The 24,975-nt window shown below is 39.6% G+C and overlaps 1 protein-coding gene across 1 annotated transcript; it reads left to right on the top strand.

The window, feature by feature from the left end:
• Window positions 1-960: 960 nt before the first annotated feature.
• LOC147428073 (small ribosomal subunit protein eS27w-like) lies at window positions 961-2,789 on the top strand. The gene is made up of 5 exons (XM_086496431.1): window positions 961-1,114; window positions 1,663-1,764; window positions 1,845-1,873; window positions 2,242-2,360; window positions 2,600-2,789. Exons 1-5 carry the CDS (start codon window positions 1,112-1,114, stop codon window positions 2,731-2,733), a joined length of 387 nt encoding a protein of 128 aa, XP_086352557.1. The 5' UTR covers window positions 961-1,111; the 3' UTR covers window positions 2,734-2,789.
• The last annotated feature ends 22,186 nt before the right edge of the window (window positions 2,790-24,975 follow it).

Genomic DNA, 24,975 nt, shown 5'->3' with positions numbered 1-24,975 from the left:
CAAGGATCATCATAAAGAGCATGTGCATTGTTCTTTTCAAAGTTCGTAATCTTTCAAATTTGTTTTGCAATTGCAATATGCGGGGGAGTAAGGGGATAGCTTTGTGGAAGCAATCACCGTATTGCTTGAACATAAAACTCCCATCACTTCCATGGAGATGCCCCATGGATGGAAAATGATGCAAAATAATATAAATGGGATTCAACCAAGACGATGTTAACTTGAAACTGATGTCGAGACAAAACCTTAAACTCTCAAGAGACTCATTGTCTTTCTTAAGGTTTTGTTTGAGTAGAAAATAAAAGGTAGTAGGAACTAAGTGATTATAAGTCAAAATGAACCTAATCTAAATTTCAACTAAAATAAAAAACTTTACCTAGAAGATTTGATGGGGATAGCCGTAGCATAACATAGAAGATTTAAGTGTGAACTTTGTCTTACATGTTTGGAAAAGGGCGACATAACTGTTTACCTGTGGGAAGCAATAGGGAATGATCTTTTTTGGCTAGGACTGCTAACCGTTGGTCTATGTTTTGAGTTCGGTTTCATTCACTACACTAAAATGGGATTGAATGGGAGTGAGTCCCGGTCGGATGATGAGACCCGCGAATGCATCTGAAAATAAATACATCACACACCATGCTCAACCGAGCCATGGCCGCAACCATAACTAGCATCACACCAATATAACAAGGTTGACCGGGGAGCCACCCCAACAAGAACCACAACAAAACATACACCCACAAGCAACATCCACTCAGTCAAAAACCATACATCGGCTGAACAGGGAGCCACCCTCGACAGGAGCGTACCATATTGTCGTACAGGACCAAGCATGAAAAAGCTTGCAAGGTCGGTTTTCGAGTTTGGAATTATTAAAAAGCGAAATATAGAATACAAGCCTAGGGCAAAGCTGTGTGGAATCCAACGGCGGAGACAAAAGGAATCCGACGGTCGAGAAGCGAAAGAGGTTTTACATATAGGAAGCTCGCAACGCGGGTGTGCTTCTTCTTCCGCGGCTGTGCCTCCTTGCTCGAGAGTGCTGGCGCTTCCAGACCATCTTTGCAGCAGAGCAAACGGAGCCTCCACCCTGCCTTCTTGATACGCCACCATGGTGAGTACCTGCTCTTGTTGCTGTTTTTGTATAATGCCTTGCTCTTGTCGATGCCTCTGTGTGCGTTTCGGCAAGGCAGCGTCTAATTGTTGAGGTAAACAAACGTCTCGGATTTGGTGTCGAGCACCAACTTGTGTCTTTGTGGCATAGCTCTCTGAGCTGCTTTCATGGGCAGCCTTTACACTGCGCTTATTGTAGATTATTGATTTAGTAAACCCCTGCGGGTTATCATCGTTTAGTAGGTTAGAATTGGAAATCTTCTGCAAGCTGGATATCTGGCTAGTCTTTCATCTTCGTTTCTGCTCTTTTGTGTGATGCGATCTCTTCTTAGAGGCAGGCAAGTTCTCTAGTTAGGAGCAGGCGCGACAGGATAGTCATACTATTTTTTATGTGAAGGTTTCTACAAGGAAGTTTTTTAGGAAATAGCCTTTGATATGCCTCTTCACTTGATCATGTTGCCAACTAGGCATTGGCTTTGTGTTGAATCTCTAATATATGCTTATCTATATTGAGGCGTGCTCATTATTGTGGTTGTTGGTTTGTGGCAGGTTCTCTCAAATGACATTGACTTGCTGCATCCGCCTGCAGAGGTGGAAAAGAAGAAGCACAAGCTCAAGCGACTCGTCCAATCTCCGAACTCATACTTTATGGTGATTCCTGTGATGATGATTCGGTTTTTCTTCTTAGCATACATCTATTGTTTTAGTAATGTTCTTGGTATGATTTGCAGGATGTGAAGTGCCAGGGATGTTTTAGCATGTAAGTATCAATTGTGCTCTTTTTATGTCTCCAACTCTGATGCCAGGAATCAACACTAGTACAAGGAAGGTGAATGCTTCCATGAATCTCACTCCATGCAATGGTTGCAGCTCCAAACACTTATAGTCGGAACTAGCTAGCTTAATAGTAGTTAGTAAATATCAAGAGCTCTATCATTTTCGAATCTCATCATGTGCACCGGTGTTGCCAGTTGGACCTGTGTATGTATGGAGCGGCAAGTGTTGCCAGTTGAATCTGCTTGTATCACAACACTGACCATCAAAGCCAGACTGCTCTTTCATACTGTTCATTAGGCATTGAGCAACTTGCTTGTCGGAGTAGCTGATGAGCTTCTTTTATCTTTTCAGTACAACTGTGTTCAGCCATTCCCAGACTGTGGTCTTGTGCGGTAACTGCTCGGCGGTATTGTGCCAGCCCACAGGAGGCCGCGCTCGACTTACTGAAGGCAGCTCCTTCAGGAAGAAGGGTGATTAAATGAGCATCTTACTTGTCGATTCCACATCTTCACCAGCCCCCCATGTACACCTAGTTCATCCTCCAAGCCGAGGAGTATCAGAGTTTCTTTAACGAAATCAGAGTTTATGCATACCACATTTTCGAGTGTTAGCTTTCAATGAGGGTCTCTATTGGCCTTGATTGTAAACTGTGAACAAAGTGGGAATTTGAGCTTATGAGGATTTAGTGTGGTTGGTTACCACTTTGCAGTATCGATTAATGTTTACTTTAATCATTGCAGGGGTCTGACTGTTAAAGTAACTTTGCTCAAGACTCTGGAAAGGTTTTCTGCTTTGAAGGTGCTTAATTATGCTTTTGTAGGAATCTTAGGATTATATTTGTAATATAGAAGAACAATCTCTCAGCAAAGTTGACTCTGCTAAGCTTTCAATTTCTCGAACTAATTGGGATGAGATAAGTCTAATGTGGAGGCCCTGGTTTTTTGCCACGCCGATGGGATTGATTCTGCTAATGCATATTTAATCTCTGCAGTATGATAATGATAAAGTATGTAACTTGGATTTGATGTGGTGTTCCTGGATTGTTGCTGTACTCGGTTGACTACCTGCCAGATGGTGGTTAAGATTCTTGGAACAGTGAAGTGCAGTGGTTAGGTTCAGGACTGTTCCGGCTTGAAGCATACATTGGAATATTGGTGAAAGCCCAACTTCAGTGCGGCAGTTAATGCAGGATGCTTATTGGGGTGTCTTTGCAGCGTGTCTGCTGTGAGTGAAAAGCTCATCCCTGAATGCAATAGGAATTCTTGATCAGGACAGTTTGCTTATTCGCCTGTGCTTTAAAGGTATGGCTTTTAGCTTGTTTGTGGATTCACCAATCTCGTTAAGAGTTTTGAAAAAAATTAACTGGTTTGTGAGTGTTTCTGCCTGAATTCTCTTATTCTGCAATTGTCCTTTTTAGTACTGTTTCGTGCCTAGTGGCCTCCCAAAGGGCTTCTACAATGCCATTGGAATTGATGTTTTCTGTAGGGTTACAGAATCCCTCTCATTGTAGCCTGATTTCTTTCAGGAATGATCGATGTCTAGAGTTAAGACTAGAAGTCAACATCAAGTTTGCTAAGGCTACTGCTTCTACCCATAAACTTGTCACTTAACCAAACATTGGCAAATACTTCAGCTCAGCAATCTCATTGACTTGCTGACTATTGGTTCAGCCTCTAAATGTGAATTTAAACTCGTTCTCACCTGTGGAACACCTCAGAAAAGAACTTACACTAATTACCCCATCCAAGATATTAGTGCTCCAGCTTGGAATTGTTGTCTATGGATGCTATCTACGAGATTGGATTGAGGCACGCCTCTTGGTAAGGTGCCATCTCATTGCCGGGCTTGGAAAGTTACAACTTGTGCACTGTCATTAGAAGTGCACATACCCTAGGACTTTGGTCGCACAGGCAATTACACTGGAGTGGATGCCCAATCCCAATGAACCTCACATATCTATTACAATTTATGTGATGACCCCCTTCCCCCTCCCCCCCCCCCCCCCCCCCCTTATCTCTCACACACACACACACACTCAAAAAGTGCAAAACAAGCAAGGGAGCTCTTCATGTCTGTTGGAGAAAAACCGGGGTCCTGTGTATTTTAACTGGCTGAAATCCTAAATTAAGAAAACCGGAAATTTTCTTAAGTTTGTGTTATTACCGGCAAAATCTTCAAATTTTGACCTAAAAACTGGGACAATTTCAAGTTTTGCCTTATTATCTTTGGTAGGAAAAATGTTTTTTTCTAGCCCTGCTTCACGTAGTAGTGTGAACATTCCCCACAAGTTTACATTTACTCGTACCTATCTTAACACTTTTCCTACTAACTCTTTATTCATGTGCGTAGTATGCTAATCCCTAGAGTATATGATTTTTCTAAATTCTTGTGGAACTAAGGGAAGGCATTGAGAGAATCATTTGCTGTCCTTAACCTATTGACACGGAGCACTGGAGCAGGGTTGGGCAACTCAAGTTTGTAAGCTGCCTAAAACTTTGTTGGGGATTTCTTGGGTCCACACAAATTTTAATGAATTTTCCTATTTTTATGGCTTTTGAGGTATTTATGTTTATTGATAGGTCACTTCTCGCATTGCAACACAGTTTTGAACATCTTGAAACATGCTAAATCAAGAAAAATTATCTCCCCTCTCAATCCAACGATAACTTGCAAGAATGTGGCACTTGAAGCCCACTAATAGAAGGGATAGAAACTCAAGAATGTGGCACTTGAATCCCACTAATAGAAGGGATAGAAACTCGACACTTGTAGAGAAGGTACCCATCGCCCTTGGAGTAGTCATCTCTCTCCTTGCAAAAAAAAAAAGCCCCAATAGCTTGCTGGATAGCTTCCCTTACTAGGATGAATGGCTACATGGTTCCTTTGGACATAAATATTTCATGCAATTACAATAGTGGGAAAGTTGGGGACAACGAGGCCGCGTGCAGAGGGTATTAGGAGAGGAAGCTTGAGCACGTAGCGGCAAGGCAAGGTGCTGCAATTTCTGCATTTGCTGAAAATCAACCTTCTTCCTCGTCATGTTTTTGGCAAGTACCGTAGCTTGATCAATGGTATTGGTGCTCTTTCCGATTTTCGACGAGCAAGTTCTACATCAATGGTGAAGCAAAGTCTTGTGCTTCTTTTCCAAGCAAAGTTAGACACAATTTAAACGAATCGTACAATATATACCACACCATGCAAGGCATGCGAGTAGAAGACACGGCATTCTGACACAAATTTCTCGGTTTTCCTTTTCACTCGATTAGGATGACAGCAAGGCCATTCGGCAACAGTAGTTAATGAGGTATGCGGTTGCTTTCTTATTAAGCATGTGCTTCTTCACTATAGCATGCAATAGAAGTGTGTACTGCCGTAGTAATTACATAATGAGCAATTTAAGTGCTCGCAACGACTAAAACTCGGTGTGCAGACAACGATCAAGCAAGGCTTGACTTTGCACCAGTTGGCAAAATTGGGGTTATACATGTCAAGATCCATTGTTCTTTTTCAGTTTGCACAACATTTAAGGCAAGCAAGGCTTGCATTGAGTTACAGAAAGGTCATAAGACTTCCGTTTTATGTATCTCCCGTAGTGGCTTTCCAAGTTTGTGATATGCTATAAGCATACGGACTTGCGGGCACTTTGTGAGCTTGCGGGCACTTTGTGAGTGTATATGGATGGTCTTTCCATTAATGCTAGTATGCATCAAACCAAGGGGTTTCATTGCTTGTTGGAATCCACGACTATGAGTCAAACGGATTCCAATAGATTCGGCAAAGAGTATGGCTCTCTCACAGGTTGATCACGTACATCGGTAAGCAAGTTAAAATTTACAATTTTGAACTCATCTTGCAGAACATGCCAAGTTGACAAGCAAAGGTTGCTTTGGTTGATGAAATCTGATAGCTACCCTTCTTCATTTATCTCTTTTAGTATTGGGTACTCTATGGATTTTCAATAAGATGTACGCTTCGGCAAGGTCGATTTTCTCTGAATGCTTGACAAGGTCGTCTTCTTTTGCTATGATATCTGTATGTGAGCAAGAGTATCTGTAGCTATGAGCACCAGAACTCCATGAGTACTTATGTGAAGCAAGGCTTCCCTTTCGGCATTTGGCATCGCGGTTTCCACAATTTAGAATTTGCTATCAGCATACAAACTTGGGAAAACTTGTCAAGATGTCTGCAGGTTTTTACATCACACGAGGATGTATATGATACATATGCTATCTCACTAGAGCAGTTGATATGGCTATGAGCCAGATTTGAGTGAATTTGGCACAAGTGGGCGACAAGGTTAGTAAATTTCAAGTTATATTTGTTTCTTTTGTAATTTAACCTATTATTTGAAAAATATTTCTCAACTGTGCAAAGCAAAGTGCTATGCTAAACTTCATGTGAAGCAAGGCTTCTCTTATGTGCCAAGGTATTATCGATTGACTTCAGATCAACGATAATGATACACATCTTTGGCACTACATGGATATAAGCTCACAGTTTATCCAATGATGCACTGCGATGTATCCATGCCAGTGTGATCGTGCAAGGCACATATACCAGGGGCTCACATGATTGAGATTGTCATCGAAGCCAATGGCTTATTATTCTATTTCTTGATATGTATGCATGATGTGCTAGTACGATAGATGTACGTCACCCCATCATTGTATACGCTTTTGCTACAACACTAGCTATTCTGTCAAGGACGAGGTAGGTGGGTCAAGATGTGACTTCTGGTACCTCTCTCTACGAGAGCGTTGTAAAAGCACACTGTTGTATGCTTATAGAATAAGCTACCACACAGCTATTGTCTACACAGAGGCATACAATGCAGTAGAATAAGGGATTTTCCTCAACCCAACATTCTCTCTCTCTCTCTCTCTCTCTCTCTCTCTCTCTCTCCCCTTTCTAATTCTCTACGGGAAAGGTAAATTTAGGCATGATTTTACTAAAACCTTTCTATGTCAATATGGTAGCAGGAAGGGCTAAGAGCCACCTATTTTGGAATGTCTAAGAGCCATCTGTTTGTAATCCATTAATGATTGCTTTCAAGATCAAACAATTTATCCAGTTGAGTACCCATCGATTCTAATGGACAAGCAAGAGTCTTGCCATTATTGATTTTTTTTAAAGTGTTAATTTAGCATTACATACTTTAAGTGTGAAGATCACATTGAGTTTTTGAAAGTCTTAAACTTGTAAAGGATTATCTCTACCAAGGTGTATAGATGAAGCAAGCATTTCAGACAACACAACTGTTCACAAAAACCCGAGATTATGGATTTTCGGGTTTAGAAAAGATCCAGTTGTGATGAATACGATTCCAACTTGAGTGGATCTCCTATTTTATTTATAGTACCAAGAGTGTCTATACGAGTACAAATTAGGGTAAGACTTGAACCATCACACTTGCACTTTCAAGGAAAGAAGTCCACAAGCTGCCAAGGGGCAGTGGACAATTTCAACTTCCAAAGTTGACTTCGATTACTATTGATTGCTAGTTGAGCAGTTTTCTCTGCAAAGTTTAACCACGTGGTTTGACAATTTAGATTTGAACCAAAAGGTTTGGATTGGAAAGGTAATACTACCCAGGGTTACATGTGCAATAGTACTTGAATTTCACTAATTTTCAATTAGTGTTCCTAGGCCTTTGGAGGCTGAAAATTTGGGCAGGTGCATTTGATTACATGTAAGTGAACACTATGTTCAACCTCCAGGTATGTATCTGATTTGGTTTTGTTTCATTTTTGATATGCTTTGTTTGACATTTTCAAGTTGGATGAATAAGCATGAAGGCTTTCATCCATTTTTGCTCTTCAAAGACGCGACAAGGTCATGTAAGAGCCAAAAAATTTGGGTTGTAGTGTCCAAAATAAATTTTTGCATTACGACCCACTTGTAGGGTTTGATTTGGCACATGTTGTCACATGGGATACAACATGGTCTCTTAAGCTAGGGACACATTCTACCTTAGATTTCTTTATAACCCTCCCATTTGGGATGTAAAATACAACTTTTGGAATGGATTGTTTATATAAGAATCATGCTAGCATCTAGTGTGGTCAAGGCAATTTGATCTTTAAAGATAAATAGGCAAAGCAAGTTGAAGTGCAATGGTAGAGTGGGATTCCAAGGATTTAATTAGTTAAATCCAACCATATACTCAAGGTATGAGAGCTCGACAACATATATTTATGGTCAAATTGAATAAGGTTGGTCTAGACTCAAGTGGTACAAAACCCTCACAACTTCACGAGTATGTTGACATATTTTTGGAAGACCTCACCACTCTTCCTTCTACTCAAGATATTGACCATGAGATAGACATTCTCCTATGAAATGAACCCATATCAAAGAGACCTTATAGAATGGTGCTACAAGAGTCCATCAAATTGAGCAAGAAATTTATTCAACTTTTAGAATAGGGATTTATTAGATTAGAAAAATCAAGTTTGGGAGCACCAGTACTCCTCCAAAAGAAGAAAAATGGAACTCTTTGACTTTGCATTGACTATAGAGGGAAAAATCAAGTAACCGTTAAGAAAAACTACCCTACACCATGACGTGATGAGTTGCTGGGCAATTTACATGGATCCAAGGTCTTCTCAAATATATATGTAAGATGTGGCCACTACCAAATCAAAATAAAAGAATTTAATATCCCAAAGATAGACTTCAACACCAATACAACATTTTGAATTTATAGTGATGTCATTCGGTCATACTAATGCACTGCCTACATTTAATAGATTGATGCAATATATTTTCAAGTCCTACCTAGATGATTTTATCATTTTCTTATTTGATGATATTCTAAGAATTAGAAAGAACATGAAGTCCATCTAATGAAGATGCTAGATCTTCTTCAAAAACATCAAAGATGAGTTAAGTGTTCATTTTTCTCTCCAAACATCAAATAGTTGGGATTACTGTTTCTCAAGAAGGCATGTCAATGGACCCTACTCAAGTTCAAGGCATTGTTGAATGGCCCAAGCCATCTAATGTAAGAAAACTTAGAGGATTCTTGGGGATTATGGGATGGTATAGAATCTCTATAAAATATTAGGTTGTGATTGCTTCACCCTTAATCAACCTTTTGAAGAAAGGGGTGAAAGATAATTTGGAAACTGCAACATTAAGAAAGGTATGATAGACTAAAGAAGTATGTCACAACTACACCTTGTCTAAAGCTACGAGATTTCAACAAGATCTTTGATGTCATCATTGATGCTAGTGGTATAGTAGTTTAGGGGAATTACTTGAACAAGACAAATTAGTAGCTTTCACCCTATGTAATCTATAGATTAATGAAAAGAACTACCCAACCCATGACCTTGAACATTGGTAGTCATTCACACTCTAAATCTCTGGAGACATTACTTATTGGGAAGAAGGTTCCAACACATAACCGACCGTAAGAGCTGAAAGTGGATCTTTGCACGACCAACCTTGAATATGTGACAAAGACGAGTAGTAGATTTTTTGCAAGAATATGAGCTCGACATTAACTATCATCCAAGAAAAGATAAATTAGTTTGTAAATCACTTAGTTGAAAAGTTAGCTTGCCCTTGTTCAGACTAGAGAATCAAAGAATATACCATCATTGAAATACTTCTTGTATGATGACCATTGTCTTTCTTATAGATATAGGTTATGTTTACCAAAGGATACTAACCTAAGGAAGGCTATTTTGGTCGAGGTAGTAGAGGTCCATGATAGTCCTATTTCAAGACATCCACGATATGAAAAGACCTTCAATGCTATGCAAAATAGCTCTATTGGATTGGGCGAAAGGTAGATGTTCTACGCTATGTTTCCAATGTTTGACATGCCAAAGGATCGAGGCAAAGAGAATTAAACTCCCCAGTAGACTTCACATTTGATATTCCCCAAATGAAGTGGAGTGCATAAGTATGGACTTTTTCATTGGATTGCCTACGGTTGAAGGATGAAATAATTCACTTATGTTGGTTGTTGACCTACTTACTAAGATTGCATATCTCATTCTAGTCGAGAGAAACTTTTTAGCCTCTCTGACACTTCACACTTGTTTGTTAAGGAGATTTTTAAATTGCATGAATTTTTCAAATAGATTGTAAGCAATTGGAAGGTGAAGTTTACTTCAAATTTTTGGACCTCTTTCTTCAAGGTGAGTGGAACATAGGTAAACATTAGTGCTACATACCATCCCAAGTCAGATGGGCAAATAGAATGGGTCAACCAAGCCATTGAAGATATTCTTAGACCTTCTTGTAGTAGGGAGCCTAAGAAATGGATTCAATTTCTCCCTCTAGTGGAGTATCCTTACAATGCACCATACCATCAAAGCATTGGTATGACCCCATTGTGTGTTCTATATGGTCAAGAATGTGTCTCTTCAATCAACTTTTTAGATCCTATCATAAGACCTGGAGATTCTAAGAGGATGGTCAAAGAGATGGAAAAACCAAACAAAGGCCATCCCGAATGATATTCAAGTAGCTCAAGATTTCCAAAAGTAGTATGTTGATGGTAAGCGATCTAAAAGAAGATTTAAGAAAGGGCCCAAACTGATTGGGATGTTATTTTCCATTTCATGTGGACGCTTCTAGTATGGAGATGGAAGCTATTTTGGCAAAACTTATCTAGTGTACTTTTCCAGTCAAAGATTCAACACGATAGAGCAAGGGTATTCAACATGAGAAGAGAAACACTAGGAATGGTTTTAAGTGCCACAAAATTCAGGAATTATTTGTTGGGGAAATTGTTTCATTTTTATATGGACCATCAGACATTACTCTTTCTAATTGACGGAGTGGTTATTCAACAAAGATTAATTACATGAATGTGTGAGGCATGTATCTTCGTGTGCATGCATGCAAGGAAGGGGGGAGAAGAAGAGGATAGTAGGCACTTGCTTTGGGGAAACACAAAGCACAACCAAGAAAGCTTGTGTGTATCTCTTTATTTCTTTTTGTATATAACAATAAGGATTAGTGAGTTAGAAAGTATCGGCGAAGTGTCTAAGCATCCGACCACATGTCCTTTACCAAAAAATATCCCACTTAAATGCCAATGTGATCATAAGTGGTGACTAAAACTAGTATGTATTACAATTGTGAAGCACAACAGATTCACCCTTGTACAAATCTGTTCACCCTACACCGATTAATTGGATGCAATGTACAAACTGCTTCGTAGAGAAGATCTTTCTAAGAGCATCTGCAGGGTTGTCATTAGTGTGGACATTGACAAGATCCAAATGCTTATCTATCAACACATCCCAAATGAGATGATAACTCACCTCAATGTTTTTTGACTGGGAGTGATACACCGGATTTCTTTCCAAAAGCAATGGCAATCTGACTCTCACAATGCAAAACTGGAACTTGTTGAATGTCTAGATCTCCCACTATATGTGCCAACCATATAGCTTCCTTGCTAGAATCTGACACTGCAACATACTCAACCTCTGTATTGGAAGAAGACATACAATCTTGGAGAGATGATATCCAAGAAATGGCTCCTCTTGCAAATATAAAAATGCATCCAGAGGTAGATCTCCTACTATTTTTGAAACCCACATAATCTACATTTGTGTAACCAACAATATATGCATCGTTGTTTCCAAAGCGTGAAAACCTACTTGTTGTACCCTTCCAATATCTAAGGATGTGTTTCACCACTATCCGATGCTGCTTGCCAGGATTAGCCATATACTGACTAATCACTCCCACTACAAATGCAATGTGTGGCCTTGTAGCTACCATAACATACATAAGACTCTCTATTGCCAAAGAGTATGTCACACTGTCCATTTTTTCTCTCTCAACATGTGACTTGGGATAATCTTCCTTGCTAAGCTTCTAATATGATGGTAGTGGGGTACTCACTACCTTGCCCCCCTTCATATTGAAATGCTGCAAGACTTTGTGGATATAAGATTCTTGAGATAACTCAAGAATGCGTCTTTTTGGTTGCTCTTGATATGCATGTCAAGAAAATGAATTACTTCGCCCAAATCTTTCATAACAAAGTTTTTGCTCAACATTTTCTTCAACTTGGAAATCTCCTCAATGAACTTTCCTCCAATAAGCATGTCATCTACATATAAAATGAGAATGACCAAAGAACCATCATTAAGTTTCTTTGTATACAAGCAGTGATCCTCTTGACACCTTCTAAAACCTTGGGATCGCATAAAAGCGTCAAAATTTTGATACCATTGCCTTGAACCTTGCCTCAAGCCATAAAGAAATTTCTTGAGTTTGTATACAAGCTCCTCCTTGCTAGGGTGTTCAAAACCTTTAAGTTGCTTCATGTGAACATCCTCTTCTAGATCCCCATGAAGAAAATTTGACTTCACATCCATTTGGGCAAGCTCCATGTCCTCTATGGCTACTAGGCCAAGCTCTGTATGCAATGTGGTCATCTTGACCACTGGCAAGAAGATTTGTCAAAATCAACTCCTTTTTGTTTCTTGAATCCCTTAGCAACCAATATGGACTTGTACTTAGGCTTAGGATCATCATATATAAAATTCTTCTTGTAAACCCATTTGCAAGGTAAGGTTGCTTGCCTTCTGGTAGTTCAACCAAGTCCCAGGTCACATTGTTCACAATCGAGTTATACTCAGATTGCATGGCATGTGATGCACTAGATGTGACCTTTCTATATTCAACCTCTTTTATAGGTTTCTTATGCATCTTTGATTCATTGAAGATCACATGTGAACTATAAATTACATTGCATGATTCCTGGTGCAAGAGAGATAATAGCCCATCTCTCCAATATCCATACCATAACCAAGGAAAATGCACTTATGTGACTTTAAGTCTAGCTTTTTGGAAGCTCTTTGGGCACTTGTGCATGTGCATATGCCTCACATCCAAAGACACATAAGTGATCATATGTTGCTTCTTGCTAGACCACAGTTCCTTTGGAATCTTGTAATACAATGGTGTGCTAGGTGACCTGTTGATAATGTGTACCGCTCTTAGTATTGCTTCTTCTAAATATCTTGAGTGAGCCATAGAAAGCATGGTTGTGACTCTCTCTTGAATCATTTGATTCATCCTTTCTGCAATTCCATTCTTATTAGGTGTGTAAGGTGCAGTAAGTTTTCTTAATACCTCTCTTATTAAATAAATTTTCAAACTCCTTGGAGATGTATTCTCCACCATTGTCAGTCCTCAAGCATTTGATCTTCTTGCTAGACTAATTCTCTACCAATGCTAATTTTTTTTTGGAAAGTAGAGAAGACCCGATCCTTACGTTGTAAAGGATGAAACCACACCTTTCTAGCGGAATTGTCTATAAAAGTCACAAAAATAGCTAGCTCTCCCTAGAGACTTTGTCGGCATAGGACCGCAAGCATCATATATAGACAAGCTCTAGTGGCTGCAAACACTTCCTATTTTGTGGCGATGAGGTCATCCTAGTTTTCTTACCATAGCTGCAATGCTCACACATAGAAAAATTGGAATAACTCAACACAAACGAGTACCCAAAATGAGCTAGTGTTTTCATTCCATTTTGGCTCATATAGCCTAGCTGGCTATGCCACAACTCATTAGACGGTAGCTCGGATACGGATTACAATCCTCTTTTACACACAAAATGAGCAAAGAGTAAAACGTTACATGTTTTTGACCCCTTATAATCACAAGATTTCCCTTGCGAATTGACCATGAACCATTCCCAAAGGTTGTTGTGTAACCTAGATCGTCAAGCTAACCAGTAGATATTAGACTTTTCATTAATTTGAGAACATGTTTGACATTTTTGACTATGAATTTCGTGCCATTTTGCATGACTAGTTTGATGTCTCCAACGCCATGTATCTCAAGCTCATAGGCATCACCGAGCTTGAATTTGCCACTAGTATGTGCATACGTAGAAAACCATTCTCTATGAGGTGTTACATGGAAACTTGCTCTAGAATCTATAATCCAATTATGATCAAAGCTAGCATCACATGCAATAAGAGCATCTAGACTAAGATTTGTTGTGAAAATGAGAACATCTAAAGAGCTATGGACCTCAGGTACATCAGCAATTTTAGGAGACTCTATCACGTTTAGCTCCTCAATCTTAGCTTTACCCTTGCTGCCATTGTTAGACTTCTTATTATCTTGAAACTTTTTTGTCTCTTTTTGCCATATGCAAAAATATTTCTTTACATGTCCTCTCTTATGGCAATCCTAGCACTCAACATTGTGTAGAGAACCTCTAGATTTTCTTCAAGAATTCCCGTGATCTTTACTTTTGGCATGGTTGTGATTGCAACCTCGCTGACCTTTGCTACTAGCAACATATGCAGTACCTTGCTTTGTAGGTTTAATTGACTTTCTGTGTATCTCTTCACTGAGTAAATTGGAAACCACCACATCACATGCTAACTTGCCCTCATGTATAGAGTTGCTAATCACTATGCAAAATATTTCCCATAAAGAGGGTAGAGAGCATAGTAACAATATGGACATCACATGCTAACTTGCCCTCAGGTATAGAGCTGCTAATCACTATGCAAAATATTTCCCATAAAGAGGGTAGAGAGCATAGTAACAATATGGACCGCACTTTATTGTCAAATTCCAATCCCTGTTATGTTGATTGACTGAAAAGTACATTGAATGCATTCAGGTGCTTAGAAATCAATTCACCTTCTTTCATGGAAAGCTCAAAAAGCTTCTTCATCAAGTACACTTTGTTACTCACACTCTTGATCTCATACGTGTTACACAAATTTTTCCACAAGGATTTGGCAATAGCTTCATTGAGTGTGGTAAAATAGATAGACTTGACTAAGTGCAAGCAAATAGTGGACCTTGCTTTCACATGCATCATTTTCCACTGCACTTTTGTATAGCCATCTCGCTCTGCATGCTCAAAGATTGACTCTAATTGACCTTTTTGAGTCAGCACACCTTGGATTTTCTATTTTTGTTAAGTATAGAGCTTGATTTACCCCTTGTAACTTTGAGTTTCAAAAACACACATTTGTAAGGCCCCCATTGTGAGGAGAAGCCATTGTGTGCAAGAAAAATCACTCGTCGAAAAACCAAAATTCATGCCGCCAAAATATTCCCTTTTGCAAGAATATTATGGCCGAACAACGACCAAAAAGTGGTTGGAAAATGGCTGACCGGTTGGCTTGTGGCTTGTAGATTTCAATGGCCGGTGGCCAGTGGGAGAAAGTCTTTGGCCGATGGCCGAATTCGATGGCCGGCGGCCAATTTCTAGGCGGACTTGTCTTCTCAAGGATAGCCAGACATGGGCGCATGGGAGAATTCAACTCGGACTTGTCTACACAAGGGCCTCTCATGAGAAAGGGTAGCCCTTTTGGCCTATAAAAAGAGGTCTCTTGTAGACACAAAATGAATTGTGGTGCATTATGAAGTTAATGAAATAAGATGTATGTGAGGTGGTGAGAGTTAAGCAAGGCAAGAGCTCCAATAAGGGTATAATACCTTTGTAACCTACCTCTAGTTTGAAGTACTAAAGCCATTGAGTGGATGCTTTCCCGTGGACGTAGCCCACATTGGGTGAACCACGTATATTATGCTCTTTCTCTCTCTGTCTCTGTCTCTCTCTACATCTCTCGTGTGAAAATTATCTCTCTCCATTAAGTAAACTACTCTAATATCTACTTAGCTATGTCCTATTTCCTAACAATTGGTATCAGAGTAAGGTTTGCTTAGCTAAAGTATCTTAAGGAAAGGATTCCTTGAATTGAGTCAGAGTAATGGTGGAGGAAGGTAAGTTCAAGATCAAGAAGCTCAATGGAAAAACCTACCAACACTAGAAGATGCAGATCAAAGACTATCTCTACTAGAAGGACCTTTATTTGCCACTAGGTGGTCTTGCAAAGAAGCCCACAACAATGGTAGATGAAGCATGGATTGTCCTTGACCGGAAGGCATGAGGAAAAATCTAGCTAAGCTTGGCGTCAACGGTAGCCTTCAAAGTTTTGGAGATAAAGAACTTGATGAAGTCACTCAACGAGCTCTACGAGAAACCATCGGCATCCAATAAGGTATTTCTCATGAAGCAACTGTTCAATCTAAAAATGGAAGAGAGTGGTTCAATTGTAGAATACTTAAACAACTTTAACACCAATATAAGTCAACTTCAATCGGTGAAGGTCAATTTTGATGACAAAGTGCGATCCCTCCTTATACTATTGTCTCTACCGGATAGTTGGGACAGCCTCATGATGACTGTAAGTAACTCTGTCTCTAACGCAAAGACTCTTAAGTTTGATGATGTTGTGGGTGTTCTCCTAAGTGAGGAAATGCAAAGGATAATCACAGGTGAATCATCAAGTATTGCAATGTCAGCGAAAACAAGGAGAATATTGAAGGAGAGATTCAAAAATAAAAAGGTTCGTGATCTCTCAAGGCGGAGAAAGTCACACACAAAGTCAATTCTTGAATGATGAAACTGCGGTGGCAAGAAGGGCTGTGTCAAGAAGGATTGTTGATCCAAGAAGAAGAAAGAGTCGGAGTCTCAAGACAACAAGCCAGCATCGGAGGCCAATGTGGTAGGTAAAGTAGAGCAAGATTCTCTAATTCTCTCATTAGACAATGCGTATAATTCTTGGATAGTAGATCAAAATTGTATCAAAATTGCTAATGGAAATGAATGAAAGCTTAAATATGTTAGGCATGTTCCTTCTCTTTGCAAAATTTGATCTCTATAGGACAATTGGACGATGAAGGTCACAACATTGCATTTGTAAAAAAACTTTGGAATATCTCAAAGGGATCTTCGGTGGTTTCCAAAGGAGAAAAGGTTGGTACACTTTTCTTTTGTACTGTTAGTATGCAATCTTCAACTTGTGTGATAGCTACAAAAGTCAACAATGCGGTGTGGCACTATCAGCTTGGACATAAGAGTGCCAAAGGAATGCAAATCCTTCAATCAAAGAAGATTCTACCAGGTTTGAAAGAAGTGGACTTAGAGTTCTGTGAAAATTGTGTTTATGGTAAACAAAAGAGGGTAAAATTTCAAAAAATAAGAAATGAAAGAAAAAATTAAACACTTGAATTAATTTATTCTGATGTTTGGGATCCTGCAAGTACACCATTCCTTGGTGGTTCATTGTACTATGTAAAATTCATAGACGATGAAACTAGGAAAACATGGGTTTATGTAATGAAGAATAAATCCGATGTGTTTTCCATATTTCAAAAGGTGGAAAGCCTTCGTGGAGAATGAAACATGTACCAAGCTTAAATGCCTTAGATTTGACAATGGAGACAAATATTACAGCCAAGATTTTGAAAGCGTTTGTGCTAGCAATGGCATTTGGAGGCAACGGACAACCCCAATGACACCTCAACAAAATGTCATTTTGGAAAGGATGAACAAAAGAATCATGGAGCGAGCACGAAGCATGCGACTACATGTAGGCCTACTACTTGAGCTTTGGGCAGAAGCAGTAAGTACACCCGTGTACTTAATCAACCTTTCACCCTCAATGACATTCGATGGGGGAGTTCTAGAAGAGGCATGGATAGATAAACCCGATGAATTATGCATTTATCAAAGTGTTTGGGTGCGAGGCTTTTATGCACATTGATAGAAGCCTAAGGTCAAAGCTAGATGTAAAGTCTTGAAAGTATTTCTTCATTGACTATGGAGAAGCTGACTTTGGGTATCGCCTATGGAATCCTGAAGATGGTAAAATATTTAGGAGTAGGGATGTAATTTTCAACGAACAAAGACGGGAAGTTCATCATCCTAATATTGTTTGTTGATAACATGCTGCTTGCAAGTGCTAACATGTAGGATATCAAAAACCTAAAAGAGGAGATGTTAAATCTTTTTCAATGAAAGATTTAGGTATTGCAAAGAAGATACTTGGTATGAAGATATCAATGGACATGACAAAGAAGATAGTAAAGATATCTGAAGAGGATTACATCAAGAAGGTACTAGAAAGGTTTGCAATGCAAGATGCAAAATTGGTTTTTACACCTTTGGCTAATCACTTTAAACTAAACAAGGATATGTGTCCAAAGACACAAGAGGAGATAGCCTACATCACTAAACGGTTCCATATCTTGTAGTGGTAGGTTCTCTAATGTATGCTATGGTATGGACAAGGCCAAAAATTGCACATGCAGTGGGAGTTGTGAGTAGATTCATGGACAATCAAGGTAAAGAGCATTGGCAAGCTGTGAAATGAATACTTAGGTATCTTAAAGGGACAACAACAAATGCTTTGTGTTTGGGAGGCACTGATATTTTCTTGCAAGGGTATGATGATGCAGATATGGCAAGTGATAAAGATACTCAAAGGAGAACTACTGGCTATGTCTTCACAATTGGAGGCACAATAGTAGGCTGGGCTTCAAAGCTACAAAAAGTGGGTTCACTTTCTACCACTGAAGTAGAGTATGTAGCAATGATGGAGGCAAGAAAAGACATTTTGTGGCTTCACAAATTCTTGGAGGAGCTTGGATACAAGTAAGAGAATTGTGTCTTCCATAGTGAAATTCAAAGTGCCATTCATCTTGTAAAGAATTCAACCTTTCTCTCAAGGAAAAAGCACATTGAGGTGAGATATAACTTCATACATACTCTTTTGAAAGAGAGACAACTAAAGATAGGGAAGATGCACACACGTGAAAATCCAGAGGACATGTTAACAAAGGTGGTTAACAAGGAGAAGTTGAGCTTTTGCTCATCTTCAATCGACATTCAAGGATAAGAAGCTAGGATGGAAAGCAGTCACAGTTTGATGTGGAGATCAGTCTCCAAGTGGGAGATTGTTAAGTATGGAATGTGATTTACCTCTTGTAACTTTTAGCCTAAAAAATTCACATTTATAAGGCCCCCATTATGAGAATAAGCCATTGTGCGTAAGAAAAATCACTCATAAAAGAACAAAAAATTCAAACCCATCGGAATATTCCCTTTTCACCGTAATATTATGGACAACGGTGGCTAGAAACTGACCAAAAAATGGTCGATCAGTTGGCTAGTGGTGGCCGGCGGCCGGTGGGAGGAAGTCTTTGGCCGATGACCAAATTCAATGGCCAGTGAAAAATTTCTAGGCGGATTGGTCTTCTCAAGGGAAACCACACATAGACACATGGGAGAATTCAACTTGGAATTGTCTACACAAGGACGGCTACACAAGGCTGCCTCTCATGAGAGAGGGTAGCACTTCTGGCCTATAAAAGGAGGTCTCTTCTATACACAAAATGCATTGTGGTGCATTGTGAAGTTAATGAAACAAGGTGTATGTGAGGTGGTGAGAGTGAAGCAAGGTAGGAGCTCTATTAAGGGTATAATCCCTTTGTAACCTACTTCTAGTTTGAAGTACTAAATCCATTGAGTGGCTACTTTCTCGTGGACATAACCTACTCTATAATCTCTCGTGTGTGAAAATTATCTCTCTTGATTAAGTAAACTACTCTAATATCTACTTGGATATGCCCTATTTCCTAACTATTTCCATATAGAGAAATTTTTGTCATCAAACTTTTTAATATTGTAAATATCCTTGTCAGTATAGGATGCCATGTTTTCAAGACTTGAAAACTATGGTTAGGATGCCAAAAGTTATGGCAAGAAAACTTGGCTAGATTTTGACAAACCTCCCTTGTAATGCTGAGAGCAATGGAAAACTCCTTTAATCTCTGTGTACATCAACATTTCTCTCTCTAAATCTCTCATGACCAAAATCTTGAATTCAAAGGAGATCGAGCTGCAGTCCCTCTCTTTCTTCCCTCCACAACATAATCCTTTTCTATTATCTTTAAGTAGTCTCCACTTTTTCTCTCCATCGCCAGCTTTCCCTGCTTGTAGCAGTAGTCACCATTACACATTCTCTTTCTAATTTTCTTGATTAGCTAACAAACATGTCATTCAATCTCCCTCCACTGCAAGACATTACTAATAGGCCAAAACGATATCGATCAAACATTGATTTGGAGCAGGAGTACACTACTGTGCGACTTGGCACATCGAATCCCAATGCTGCAGATCAGCTATAGAGCATTGGGTACAAGGCAATCAACTTGTGGGTTGATGGCCACATTTACCCTGGTAATCCAATGACCAATGCACCACTACCCTTTCGTAATGTCATTGAGCTTCTGTGTTTTATTGGAGATGGAAGAGACAAACTATTTGGCTACTGGTGGAGATTGGATTTAGCTTTTGTCCAATGAAGCAGAAGCAAGTAAACATCTCTTTGCTGCCTATTTATCATTGCAAGAGAAGTCCGCAAAGCATCTAACAAGTCAGAGAGGAAGCCAACAAGAAGACAAAGCAACTGAACGATGAAATGGTAAATCTCAACAATGAAAAAGTACAACAGCAAAAAGAAGAGCGGGAGTGTCGACTAGACAATATGTTCTACTACAACACACTTCATGGAATATACGTTGGTGAATCGATCATCTCACACACGTTCCCCTGGGCTACCACATTTGTAAGCGTAAGAGACAAGCGATGTCCTTGCTATCCTCAAGTGATGAAGCTCAAAAGAAACGTGTCCGTCAAACTTGGTAAGAATACATATGCAAGATTCAAATTTCCTACATATTTTGCAAGTTGGTATAATGTTAATTCAATATGCAAAAACTTGGCTTGAATGATGATGGGAATCAATTTCAATGCTCAAACAATAGGACGTGCTCTACCGCAACATATCATCAAGCCAAAGGAGTTTGTTGAGCTACTGAATGATCCATCCGAAGCTGGCATGCGCTAATGTTTTGTGGCAGAAGTATTTTAGTGAGCTGAAGAGAACTGTGTCGTCTCAAGAGATGATGGAAGTGTGTGATAGGACAAGAATAAGTTTCAAGGCCTATGAAACTTTGTATAGAAGTGTCACACTCGGTCATCAGACAAAAGTTTTGTTTAGGTTTCTGCCGCCTTATAGTGTTAGTGTTGCAAAAGAGTGCGTCATAATGATGTTGCAAGCTTGTTGGGTGGATTTCAATATGTGGAGGATGACATGCCATTAGAAGACAACAAATACTTCCGCTCTACAATGAGTTCAACAATGTGTATGATGACTTGTTGAAGCTCCAAGATTCAATGATAAGATTTTATGGGTTGACATAGGAAGAATGTGATAGAACAAGAAGAATGGCAAAGAGCCGAGGCTTGTAGAGCTCACTTGGCTAACTTACAAGCATGAGTAGAGGTAGAGAGGAGAGCAAAAGAGGCAACAGGCAAAGGCTGGGAGCTCCAGACCTTCAAAAATTCCTCAAAGAGCAAAACAATGTGCTAAAAAGAAAAAGGACAAGCTCACACTTGAAGAGCAACAGGTCCAGGAGGAGAGGAGGAAAAAGTACAAAAATGACCCTCCTCAATGGGCCAGACAAGCGGCTCCTCTACCACCACCACCAACAACACAGAAGAAATGGTGATGGAAGCTAGAAACGTTTTCTTTATGTGAGATTCAAAAATATCAAAAGAGCACCGAGCCAATAATACTAAAAATGGACTTCTCTTGGGTAGTGAGAGAAATAATAGACTTCTCTTGGGTAGTGAGAGAAATAATGGAAGAATATTCAAATTTTGTTACACGTATACAACGTGCAGCTCTATTGGCCTTACAAGATGCTATCGATGACATTTTGGTGCAGTTGTTCCAAGATGGCGTTTCATGTATGGTGCATGTTAAGCGAGTTACACTAAAAAATACAAATCTAGCTCTAGCAATCAATTTGAGAAATGGAGGGTGCCTCCACAAGAATTAGTTTACCCCATGTAACCTCCGTCTATAAGATTTGTAATCTTTCCATATAATATGAATGAGTCAAATTTCTACCATTCGGTGTAACTCATGTAATAATTGATTGTGTATTTTCTGTTGAAGTATTTGAATTAATCAAGTTGTTAGGTTTCACACCTCCTCGACCATCCAAGCATCCGTTGGATGTGGGAGGCCTACCGGTGATTTTTTTTGAAAAACAAGGCCATTTTGGGTGCACACGGAGACCGCGGGACCACCGAGTTGCATGGTAATGCTCATCGGTGCCGCACGGGGCAAAAAAAGCCCTGTGCGCCATGGCGTGCAGTGACTAGTTTTGATTGGTGCATAGGGCCTTTTTTTGGCCCGTACAATGCCGTCGAGTGTCATCGTGCAGCTTGGTGATCTTGTGGCCTCCATGAGCACCCGAAATGGTCCCGTTTCGCAAAAATTCACCGATAGGCATCCCATGTTTGGCGGGTGCTTGGATGGTCAAGGAGGTGTGAACACGTTGCAAAAATAATTTTTTTTTGGCCAATATGAGCACATAAAAAAGAAAGTACAAGAAGTGACAAAAAACAATAAAAAAGACAAAATTATTGTATATTGCTTTGGATATTACATCGTGGTTGGTTGATTTTTGGGTAAATTATATATGTGTGTATAGGGCGAATGACAGACTTGACACCAAGGGTTTTTACAATATCCCTCTGGGTTTGTCACCCCTTGACCTAGGATTAAGGCACAATGGGAGAGGAGCGACCCAGGGTGCTTGCCTATAAAGGCATACAATTTCGCCTCTCGGTCCACCAAGATACACTTATGAGCATTAAGGGCAAGGGAATCTTCAACAAAGATAGCACTTGATGCTTTACACTTGAGCAGCTCCGTAGAACCATGCTTTGAGAACTTTGTGTGAGCAACTCAAAGAATGGATGGCCCCAAATGGCCAAGGTAGTGCCACAGGGAGATATCCTTACCCATAGGAACGTTGCACAAACCTCCATTACGCATTGCAAACTTATCAACATGGTATGCAGTCTGCAAAACATTTTAAACAATTTCAACACTTGCTATAAGGTACAATAGACTATCGACTAGGTTAAAAAATGCTTACCTCAGTTTCTTCATCCATCTTTTCAAGAGTTTTCCTTGTAAGTTCGATGATGCTAGAGCGATCTTCTCCATCCATAGTGATCAACGGTTTGTGTGGATGGAAAGGGCTATTTGGGATGCTTTCATAAAATGAGGCACATGATTTGATTTCTATAAGTGTATTTGCCACGATTTGTACCAAATTCTGCTCGTTATAGGGAGGAAAGAGAGGCTCATTGGGAGACCTTGGTATTCAAAGTCAATTTGAAATTTGACCTTCTCTTCCTTTCCACTGGGTCCATTCATGCCCGCATAGATAGCAAGCATTGATAGCACCTCATCTTCTCTGAGTCCTAGTGTCTTTGCAATGTCATCAAGGAACAAAAAGTGATGACCATCCACCACCACTGCATGCAAAGTGAGAACTTGGAGGTTAGGAATTTTCTCTCCCTCTACCATCCGATCTTCCTCGCTAGTGGAGCTGGGATCTTGCTAGTGGAGCTGGATCTTGCAGGAGGACGAGTGCCATAGATGCTTCAACTTGATCATCAACCTCTTTGATAACTTCATTTGATTCCTCCACAATGGTCACATGAGGTTTCTAGTTGACTTTTTCCTTTGATTTTTCCTTCTCCATGCCCTCAAGCACAAGCAAGACTAGCACCATGTCCCAAGAGATGAATTGGGTGCCTATGCACCCCATGCCCAAGTCTATGAGGTCATCCTCATCCTCTGTCCTATAGTCCTGCTCAATAAGCCCTTTAATAAACCTCAACAAGCGATAGGAAAAGTTTTGGTTGGCCGCATAGAGGTGTGTGAGAAAATCCACTAGCAACCATGCCATGCCGGATCCCTCAAAGACTATTGTATATTCTTCCACGTGCTTCATCATGTAGTTAAGAAAGCTTTGGAATCCATCTACATGAAGGTTAGCAATGGCATGCATGTCAATTGTCCCCTCAAACACACTGACTAGTTCATGTGCAAGATCTGCAAGTCATATCTTTTGTAGTTGTGTGAGAAGTGCATCAGAAGGGGATCAAAAGATGTTGCCATGGGTTTGTTCGCAAAGAAGATGAGAAGAGAGCTGAAAGCTAGTGTTTTTTGAATGTGAGAAATGAAGTTTAAAACCTAGAAAGTCACTATTATACTCAATGTCACTTTTTAAAAGCACTTAAAATTAACTTAAAACTATTATTATAAACAAAATCACGCGATAGGACATTGAAAGACACCAACATTGAAAGTATTCACACTGTAAATTATTAAATTGCACATTTCAATCAAAACTTGAACAAATTTATAATGAAAAAGAGATTCAAAACACCATATATATTAATGGGAGGAAAATCACTTTAGTTACAAGCTTTTACATTGATACATCACGAAAAATCAATGTTTGCACACAAAAAGCTCTTCTCGTTTTTGGAACGAACAACCTTTTCATTGCTTATAAAAAAATATTGATTGGGCAAGGTATATTTAAGACTAAGATACTCGCAAAGGTGACTGAGACTCTAGTCATTATTCACCAAGATGTCGTGCACTGCATTGTCATGGAGGCATATTTACATATCAATTGATTCTCTAGCAGCAACATCAAAGTCTAGTGCCTTCCATTCTCCCTTTGTCAGCTTGCATTTTTTGTAGGGAAAGACAGTTGACAAGATTTGCTTTGCAATATGGTATCTGCACACCACATTCTCAACAACTACAGAGCACTTGATTGTATCTCCTTGGTGGTTGACCACCTTAGTCTCCCATCCAACTGCAAGGAAGCCATTGATCGCACTTCCCCCTTTGCAAGTCCACATTTTTGGTGTCCTGTGAACACTCTGCAATCAAAAGTTAAACACAAACACATGAAGGCATAAACCAAGTTAGGGAGCTTTGTGGGAACCATAGGTGCACTTTATTGCTAAATGCACATCCGCCTCAATTCTCCTTTTGCTTACTGTGATCAAGACACTATCTGGCTTAGGCCATTCCCGACTCTACAAGGTTGGTGGGTGAACCAGAGAAAGAATCCCATACCCAGTTTTCCTAGGTGCTATATAAGTATGTTTATAAAAAAATGTCCCTTGAGACAAGATCCACGGATGGACAACGAGCATAGAGCAGCTTGCCAAGGTCAACATTGATGGCCTCAAAAGTTCTTGTGAAGGACTCTATTGGCTCCCACTCTACAAAATTGGATAGGAAAACATCTGCAAACATGAAAAAGCAATGAAAACCTTATAGACACCAAGGCAATATATACAAGATAAATACAAAATAAAAAATCTAA

The sequence above is a fragment of the Adiantum capillus-veneris genome, chromosome 23 (genome assembly GCF_014529385.1).
Source record: "Adiantum capillus-veneris isolate H3 chromosome 23, ASM1452938v2, whole genome shotgun sequence".
NCBI classification, from domain to species: Eukaryota; Viridiplantae; Streptophyta; class Polypodiopsida; order Polypodiales; family Pteridaceae; genus Adiantum; species Adiantum capillus-veneris.
The sequence above is the reverse complement of the archived record's forward strand: the minus strand, read 5'-3'. Positions and strand labels throughout refer to the sequence as shown.

What these genes read in the sequence shown, in the direction of transcription:
- LOC147428073 (XM_086496431.1), top strand. An exon ending in CTCCGAACTCATACTTTATG is followed by an intron (nt 1,765 to 1,844) that starts GTGATTCCTGTG and finishes TATGATTTGCAG; the next exon opens with GATGTGAAGTGCCAGGGATG. An exon ending in TGCCAGGGATGTTTTAGCAT is followed by an intron (nt 1,874 to 2,241) that starts GTAAGTATCAAT and finishes TTATCTTTTCAG; the next exon opens with TACAACTGTGTTCAGCCATT.